This window comes from Kryptolebias marmoratus, linkage group LG9 (assembly GCF_001649575.2).
Source record: "Kryptolebias marmoratus isolate JLee-2015 linkage group LG9, ASM164957v2, whole genome shotgun sequence".
Lineage (NCBI taxonomy): Eukaryota > Metazoa > Chordata > Actinopteri > Cyprinodontiformes > Rivulidae > Kryptolebias > Kryptolebias marmoratus.
The window spans coordinates 18410967-18420696 of NC_051438.1; the positions used below are offsets into that span (position 1 = coordinate 18410967).

At 40.5% G+C, this 9730-nt stretch overlaps 1 protein-coding gene across 1 annotated transcript in view; it reads left to right on the plus strand.

Annotated features, from left to right (window-relative positions):
* LOC108243014 (neuronal acetylcholine receptor subunit beta-2) overlaps window positions 1-9464 on the plus strand; it is a 15210-nt gene extending 5746 nt beyond the window's left edge. The window contains exons 2-6 of the mRNA XM_017428189.3: window positions 2671-2816; window positions 2943-2987; window positions 3434-3543; window positions 5014-6004; window positions 7258-9464. Of these exons, the coding sequence (XP_017283678.1) occupies window positions 2671-2816; window positions 2943-2987; window positions 3434-3543; window positions 5014-6004; window positions 7258-7413 (1448 nt within the window). The 3' untranslated portion in view covers window positions 7414-9464. The remainder of the gene's footprint in view (window positions 1-2670; window positions 2817-2942; window positions 2988-3433; window positions 3544-5013; window positions 6005-7257) is intronic.
* The last annotated feature ends 266 nt before the right edge of the window (window positions 9465-9730 follow it).

The window sequence follows — 9730 nt, forward strand, 5'->3', positions numbered from 1 at the left end:
TCGGGGCCATCTCCTTTATCCTCTTCCCAAGAAAATTCTTTAGCCTTTATGACCATTATTGCAAGGAGGATAATTCTTCTTAAATGGAAATCACCACAACCTCCTTCTTTTATACATTGGTTGAGGGATACTGTTTATTTTCTTAGGCTTGAGAAGATTAGGATGTCACTACGGGGTTCTTCTGACAAGTTTGCAGGAATCTGGCAACCATTACTACGATTGGTTGATCAAATTAATTTTCACTCTGTCCCAGTCTAGTTCTTTGGGTATGTACTTATCTGCTCATCCTGCGTCCTTTCTCTCGGTTCTTCCCTTTCTTATTGCTATATATTTACTTTCCTGAGCGCAAACGGTACTTTTTTTAGGTATGTCAGAATACTTCTCAATTTTATTTAGTTCAAATTCTGGAAGTGATTGGAGGTTGTTTTGTTCTGCTGTGTTTGGTTTTTTTTTTCTCTGTTTGGTGTTTGTTTTTGTTTTTTTCGTTTAACTTAAGGGAATTGTATGGCTTGTTTTATATGTATCGCATTGCAATTGTATGGCTATACAATTCTTGTTAAAAACCAAATAAATAAAGTTTGCAAAAAAAAAAAGTTTCAGACAGAAAATTATACTTCTTCTCTTCTCCTTGAACGGGTCTTCGTTTACTCCAGACTTTTCTGTCTCTGGAGACATCTGTCCCTCAGAGTTTCACTTCACTTTCACACTTCTTTGGCTCTCTGAAGGTTAATGTTAAGTGTCTATAAAATGTCTTCTTTCTGAAACTCAGTGCTGTTTATTTCCAGTTTTGTTCCTGACTTGCCTGATAGCCATCACGAGAACTTAATAATAGTGGATGCTTAGCTGATGCTTGAATACCAGCGCAGGTACAGAACCAGAACAAATGATATTCCTGTCTGCAGACTGCGCAGCCTGGAGATATTTGGACACGAGCTCATGTCTGTTCAGAAGTGCTTGCACAGCTGTTTCAGTATAAAACTTTGACTATATGAGCATCTCCTGCTCAAAATGATGTGATCTTTGCTGCTGATGTTAAACAAAGATTTCCTCCAAAGTGCCTTTCCTCTGAAGGGAATCAACTAACAACTTTTCTTGTTGCCACAATGTCTTAAAAGTAAATTTCTCTAAAGGAGAACAGAATTCTTGCTCCCCAAAGTTAGGTAGAATACCAAATAAAACACCAACAAAAACAGATGTAAATGACAGATTATGTGTCAGGATTTGGGTTTACTTTGTGTTTTTGTGTTCAGTTTATTGCTTTTATTGTCTTTGTGTTTCAGTTTAAGTTTATTGTTTATTTTATTCAGTTATGTTTGTTAGCCTTGTCTTAGTTCAGTTCTTGTTCCTCGTGTCTTTGTTTCCTGTCATCAGTCAGTCTCTTGTTTTCCTGCCACGCCCATCTTCACCTGATCCTAGTTGTAATCACTCACCTGTGCCCACTTCCCCCTAATTACCCTCTGCTTTTAAAACCCGGTCATCTCCTCTCCTCACTGCTGGTTCATTGTCGCTTCATGTGCTGTCTGATCCCAGGACACTGATCCCTCTTGTCTTGTGTCTCAGTCTTAGATTTTGGTTATGTTTAGTTTTGCTGCCACGTCAGTGTTTTGTTTTTGTTTCTTTATTTTACAATAAATTAGTTTTCCTTTAAGTTCTGAAGATGAGTCTGGGTTCGCCTCCGTCTCCACCCAACATGACATTATGTGTATCTAGCTGGTTTTAGTCCAGTAGTTAATAATGACAATAAGAGAAATGTTCTTTTTCTATAACTTTGGCAAAGATTTCTGTTTACAGGAAGGCAGAGTGTGAAGGTTGGTAAAGTTGGGTTTCTGGTTCTTTTGACCACTTCATCATCAGTTATGAATAATAATTTGGTATTTTCTAATTAAGAGACTCTCAGGCAGGTTTGCATCTGTTTTGCACCCCCCCCATCATTCGAACTTGCTTTTTGCTTCTTCGCGGCGTCTTATTCACAAAGCAAACTATGTTAAATACATGCTGATCCAAAATTCCCATCCAGTTAATCCAGTGTGAATAATTTGCTCTCTTTTTACCTTTTTACCCCTGCTTATTATATTCAGCATCCTGCATGAATGGAGGGATGACACAACACATGATTTTATTATAGTTCCTTCAGCTTTTGCAGGTCTGGCTGGGAGTGTGGCTGTACTGTGCCCTTTCTCATTTTGATTGTGTTTAATAGATTTAATAGCATCTTTGATGAAGGCGGGCGACTTTTGGTGGGAACGACTCTCTTTAATCAGGAAGAAGCCTCAGAACCAGGCTTAGGATAAGTGCCTCGACCAGCTGGGAGTTGAGAGGACGGGAAGAGACACGACAAACACAGAAGAGGTTGGCTACAAATACCTGAAAACAGAAAGTTGTCTGAAGCATCCTAATGCTTCTGTCCCAGAATACCAACCAGCAGGCTCACTGAACTGGCCATTAAGTCCTCCAAACACACAATCAGGCAACATCTTTGTGTTTCAACAGCACAAAAGAATAATTAAAATAACAGCCTGTGAATAAAGCTTATAAATGAATGGATTATGTTCTTACCTTAATGTCACAGAACTTAAAAACGCAACACAACAATACAAAAGACATGACCCAATCCATTACAGTTTGATTCCAACAGTGTATTTTATCTTTTGCGTTTATGTCTGTAAGCAGCTGCGTTGTGTGCGGACGTAGAGGAGAGGCTGGTGGGTCACCTGTTGTCACCAGAGCGTTACAACAAGCTGATCAGACCAGCCATCAACAACAGCCAACAGGTCACCATTTACATACAGGTGTCTCTGGCGCAGCTCATCAATGTGGTGGGTGAACACACACACACACACACACACACACACACACACACACACACACACACATTCAAAGCTATGAGGGCTATTTTAAATTACAGAGTCTAAAGACTGCAACCATGTTCATCTGTGTTTCAGAACGAGAGGGAGCAGATCATGACCACCAACTGCTGGCTCACGCAGGTTTGTGCGCATCCCTGATCTCTTGAACTTTAATGCCTTTTCAGAAGAGTTTGTGTGGGAGATCACAGTGATTCTGAGGGGCACGACAAGTGTCCGAGTCACTGCGGCACACACACACACACAAACACACTCTGGCGTGTGTTTAGGTTAGTGGCAGCGCAGCGGTTTGTGGAAAAATGTGCAAAGACATATAGCCAGTTCAGCGGTGAGGTCAGCCTGCAGCATGTTGGGCAGAGACGTCGGCCAATTCCCGTTTTTCAGATGCATTTTGACATCTGACTCAACCATTACTTGTATGAAGGAAACAACATGTTTACATTTGAATTTATTTATCCCACTCTGTGACCATGGCTCGAATGTCTTTTCATATTTCTTCTAATAATCACTGCCTTTATTATCAGTGATCGTATATATTTGTTTGCATGCATTTGTGTGTATTTCTACAGGGATGGAACGATTACAGGTTAATGTGGGATCCAGATGAGTACGAGGGAATGAAGAAGATTCGACTCCCGTCACAGCACATCTGGCTGCCAGACATCGTCCTCTATAACAAGTATGATGGCGTTTTTTTTACATCTCACTTCTCATCTCTTTAGGTAATTAATTACAAGAAGTGTTTTGCTACCATCTGCAGTGTTTGCCATGATTCTTACGAGTCTAACTGAACTTAAGACTGAAATAATAATACTAATAATAAAAAACTACACAGTAATTGAGATTTCTTGAGACTGAGATTAAAATATTCCTGTAATATATTATTTAGTTTTGTGTATTGCAAAGAACTGTTTTAAACTGTATATTGTACACCTAGAAGTCATTTCTCCATAAAAATGACTGCAGAGTAAACTCAGTGCACAAGAATTTAAGGGCTGTAATAAATGAAGTCCAGGAATAAAAACCCTCTGTTTACAGTAGTATTACCGACAGTGATTTAGCCTCATATGTTACTCAGATTTAGGTCACCTGTGGATTTCTTTTTTCATTTTCTAGTTTCTTGTTCAGCTGCTAATTTTCCCCATGAAAACATTTAGGTTCGAACAGAAAGCCCTGCTCCTGTCCAGTTATTTTATTAGTACCAGTTATTAGTAGTGTGTGTAAAAAAAACACATTTAATAAAACAAAAAGTTTGGAGATGCTATTGAGTTGAAAACATCACCTCAGGTTTAACATAAGAAACTTCTAAAATAGCTTTATTTTTGGAACAATTAAGAAAGGCCATGTGATATGATAAAAAACATAAAAATGTTAAGCGCTTTTTCAATCTCCATCAGGAACAAACTTTAACGTCAGTTTAATGAGCTTACAACTATTAGATTTTTTTTTTAGTGTGTGTGTGTTGTTTCCAGTCATGTCCTCCTGATTGTTAATGTTTAATATCACAGATTGCTGGTCACCTGAGTTATCAGAAGAGCACAAAGACTTCAGAGCCAAAATGACAAAATACGACAATACTACTTTGTGACTTTGGGTTAAAACTCAGAGGGCCTAGAAATCATAGTAAACAGGTGAGGCTTCTGCATTTTAAATGGTGCTGGGTGTGTACAGCAGCCCCAAAGCTTTAGAGACCGAGTGTGATTCCTAGTCTGCTTTATAATTGATAAGACTTTAATTCATAATACATCAGCTTCACCTTGAACAGGTGGAGAGCAAAAGTCCGCCTCAGCAGATTTAATTTAGTTGCTGGCCTTGTGTTCCTGGCAAAGCTTTTCCCTGGATGTGAACTCAGTTGTTTCCTGCATCACCTCTACGGACGCACACTAACAGTCGTGAAATTGATCTCTTCATAGCCAGTCAGTCTTCGCTGAAAGTAATTGTACGAAAAACACACACAGAAAGAATGTGAGCTGGCACAACACAGATGACATACGGCACCGAGTTCCTCCAGCCAGAAGGTGCAGCTGAACCTCACTGAGCTGTTTAATGAAGGACCAGATTAACTAGCCATTTTATTTATGCTTCAGTGGCTGTCTGATTGTTAGCTAACAAATGAGACCTAATTAAATTCATGTGATTCTGTGTTTAGTGCTGATGGGACCTACGAAGTCTCCTTCTACTCCAACGCTGTGGTTTCCAACAACGGAGAAGTAGCGTGGCTCCCACCGGCCATCTACAAGTCGGCCTGCAAAATTGAAGTCCGCGACTTCCCCTTTGACCAGCAGAACTGCACCCTGAAGTTTCGCTCTTGGACGTACGACCACACGGAAATTGATCTCATCCTCCTGAGCGATTACGCCTCCCGTGACGACTTCAAACCCAGTGGAGAGTGGGACATCGTTTCTCTACCTGGACGCAAGAACGAGGACCCCAATGACATCAGGTACCTGGACATCACCTACGACTTCATCATCAAGAGGAAACCTTTGTTCTACACCATCAATTTGATTATTCCCTGCATCCTCATCACGTCACTAGCTATTCTGGTGTTCTACCTTCCATCAGACTGCGGCGAGAAGATGACTCTGTGCATCTCTGTCCTCCTGGCCCTGACTGTGTTTTTACTGCTAATCTCAAAGATAGTACCACCGACATCTTTAGCAGTGCCTCTAATTGGGAAGTATTTAATGTTTACAATGGTGCTGGTCACCTTCTCTATTGTCACCAGCGTTTGTGTGCTCAACGTCCACCATCGGTCACCCAGCACGCACACCATGCCACCTTGGGTCAAGCATATCTTCCTGCACCGGCTTCCCTCGTTCCTCTTCATGCGAAGACCTGGTAGCTCTAATATCCGCGAACGATTCAGGAAAAAGCACCAGAAGCAAAAGTATTCAGACCAGAGGTTGTGTGGAGCAGAGGGTGGGTCCGGAGGCTCTGCGGGAGTGGCGGATTCCTCCTCGTCCTTCTTCGTCAACGAGGAGTCCGCCAAGCGCTATGGCTGGAGAATCAGTGACTTCTCAGAGAGCAGAGACCTTAGGAGGAGGATGACTCTCAAGAGCAACATTGATGTGGAGGACGCGGTGGATGGAGTGCGCTACATTGCTGACAAGATGAAGAGTGAGGATGATGATGAGGGGGTAGGTATTTGGAAAAGCTCCACACATTCTGCAGTCCTCAACACAGTTTTTTGCCTTCACTGTCACAGTGTAAGGATCGTCTCTGAGCCCCTTCTTGTTTGCTCTGGTGATGGACAAACTAACAGATGAGGTCAGGCAGGAATCCCCGTGGACTATGATGTTTGCAGATGACATCGTGATCTGTGGGGAGAACAGGGAACAGGTGGAGGTATACACTTGAGGTATATACCTAGTGAGTCAGAGTACCTGTGTGTGAATGAGAGGGAGGCAGGTGGAACAGTGAGGCTACAAGGAGGTCAGAGGTCACAAAGGTGCAGGACTTCAAGGACTTAGGGTCAACATTCAGGAGGACAGGGAGTAAAGAGGTGAAGAAGAGAGTCCAGGGAGGATGCAGTGGATGGAGAAAAGATTCAGGAGTGATTTGTAACAGAAAGGTGGCAGCAATGGACAAAAGAAAGGTTTACAAGACAGCGCTGAGACCAGCTGTGTTGGACGGTTTGGAAACAAAAAGACAGGAGACAGAACAGGAAGTGGCAGAGCTGAAGATGTTGAGGTTCTCCTTGGGAGGGACGATTATGGACAGGATTAGGAATGAGGTCATCAGAGGTACAGCACAGGTTGAACAACTGGGAGATAAAGTTAGAGAGGCCAGACTGAGATGGTTCGGACATGTGCAGAGGAGGAACAGTGGGTATATTGGTAGAAGGATGTTAGAGATGCAGCTGCCAGGAAAAAGACAAAGAGGAGATATATGGATGCAGTTAGAGAGGACATGGAGGTAGTTGGACAGAGGACACAGAGTACAGAGGTAGATGGAGGAGAACGACTCGCTGTGGCGACCACTGAAAAGGGAACAGCTGAAAGAAAAAGAAGACTGTTACAGTGTAACGTTTTACTTGACAGAATAAAATTAAAAATACTTTTTCTCATCTTTATTTTCTTACTTTAAGTTTAGTTTAATGCTTTTCTTGCATGTCATTTGATGGTGATAAAATCTAACTCCATCTCCGGCAGAGTAAAACAGTTTTAGTGTCCGGTGGGTGCTCTGGAGCACTATAGAAGCAAATTTAATTCAGAAATAAAAGAATTGTACCATTTTATACATTACTGTTCAAACAATGTCAGATGTTTCAGCCAGGAAAAAGAAATCTTGGCTGCAAATAATGTTTACTCTCCAGTTTCACTTTCACTCAGGACTGTAAACAGTAAACTGCACCCTGGCAGCATTTATCAACCTTTCCTTCTCTCTGCAGATCATTGAAGACTGGAAATATGTGGCTATGGTGATTGACCGTCTCTTCCTGTGGATTTTCATCTGTGTGTGTGTAATCGGCACCGCTGGGCTTTTTATGCAGCCTCTGTTTCAGAGTTACAACACCCCGATTGTTGACGACGCGGAGCGCAACTGAAGCTGATCCTGAACTTTGCATTTGACAAGACTCTGAAATTACCCTCCATGCAAACAAACAAAACATTTGATCAAATTTTAATGTAATAACATCTTGCACATCCCTCACTTACAGAAGGCGATCATAAAATTTATCCTTCTTCCCCCACCTGGTCTATATTGATCTTCTGCTTTTCCCATCCTGTTCTGGAAATGATTTATCTCAGTTGATAAAAAAAATCCCCAAATTAATTACATTTACCTGAGAGAAAGAAGAATGAGAAAAATGTATACACAAAACTGACCGATAAGGAATAATTTACAGCTACAAACTGATTAATGCCAAACATACAAGAACATGATCCAAATTATATTTAATCTAATAAATATAGCGAAAAAATACACAATTTAGTAACTAGTTGTTCTTACTTTGGGATTGAGATGCATATAAAACTATTCAAGCGAAGTAATTTTGAACCATTTCATGCAAAACACCTGGTTATAAAAGTATGTTAGCTGCTGTCACTAGTTTTAAAAACTGGCCAACAAAAACTCAGGATAAATATATATTTTTTAAGAACTTAACATTACCCTGATCACTTTTCACCACCCCACCTTTCTTTCTGTATTTAGATTCAATTCTAAAAGCAGCAGAAGAGCCTGTCTGAAACAAAAACCTCAGTAAAAAAATGTCTGTTTTTGTTGAAAAATTGTTTTTTGTGGGCTAAAAATAAGAGCTTACCCAAATAAAAACAAGGAAATCACCATTCCTTGCATATCAGTCACCGTCTTACAAGCCAAAGTTTTAAACAAAGATCTCGTGTGATCTGTTAGCACTCAGAGGGTGTGTTGGGAATGACTCTCAGCTACTAACACTCAAAATTTTAGCTCAGAGTCTGTAAAGTTGACTCTGTTATAACCGTTTTTTGTGTTTGCTAAGGTTGATTAGCTGTGGTGGCCATTTTGAATCGAACTGACTCCAGAAAAGTTAATCAGTAGCTGCAGCCGATGATTACTGTGAGACTTTTATTAATATTTCCTCAGCTGCTCATGAGATATTTCGCTAACACACAAACACACCCATATTTCCCTCTATGAAAGGATAATGTGCGCCTTCACATCACAAATGCATTCATGAAAAGAGTTAAATTAAATAATTTTGTGTTGAAAGACGGATCTTCTCTTCTTGTCTTTTTAACATTAGCGCATCCATCATATGAGTTTATAATAGTTGCCTTTAAAATGACACAGAGAGGAAAAACAGAACAACTGAGTGCCAGATGAGTAATGCGTTGCCATTCCCAGTAAATGTTTTTATTCACACATCTGACAGGATGGACTTTTGCCTGACAGAACCTACATAACAGCTAACAAAAACCCCCACCATTTCCTGTTATATTAAAAGCAACATGGTTTAAAATCAAAAAAGCTGATGCTAAAAACAAAACACTTGTGTTACCCTAAGGCTGTTTCTGTTTCTTTTCAGTATGTAGAAACAGCTTGTCAGCATCCATCCAGCTCGTTTTCATCATCATGGAAACCAGCAGCTGTAATAATATATCAATTATACACTCCGTATCCTGGAACATCTTTCATGTTGTATGTCTAATCATTACGATCTTTTTTAAACAACATTTTTCTGGATGTGGACCTGATTTCTCAGCAGTTTGTCGTGACGCATTTAACTGTCACTCCTGCGAATGTTAGACAAGAAAAAAAAAGATTCTGTTCTTATGAAACTGTGATAATTGATTTTTATCATAATTTCCTCCTTCCATTGTTTCTCTAGAGAAAAGGTCTGACATGATACGGTCATAAAGTAATTAATAAATGAAAACAAGAGAAAAAAAACCCCACCACCGATGAACTGCATGCTTGGTAATTACTTATTCAGTCCTTCAGTATTTTTATTCAAAACTGTTTCTACTTTCTCTTTTTGAGACACTTTCCCTCTGTTCACTGTCCTGACACTCAGGTGTATTTACATATAAGAGCCGTTTGTTTTTCTATCAACACACTGTAAGGAACATGACAAAGTGAAAATGATAAATTTATTCTGAACAAACCTTTCTACAGGGAATGTGTATGTGTTTTTTTTTCTCCTATGCGTGTGGGAACTGAATGTTAGTCATCCGACCGCAGATTCATTCAACAGTCTCGTCTCCTCGAGGCGTCCGGCTTCACCTTCTGTTAGCTGAAGACGGCAGTGAGGCCATGTGACCGCCGACGACACGGCTGTAACCGAAAAACACGCAAACTCATAAATCTGCACAGCCTGAGCGATGATGGCTGTAACCTCGCAGCTGCCTCATGAAAGCTGGTGAAGGGCGAAAAAACCT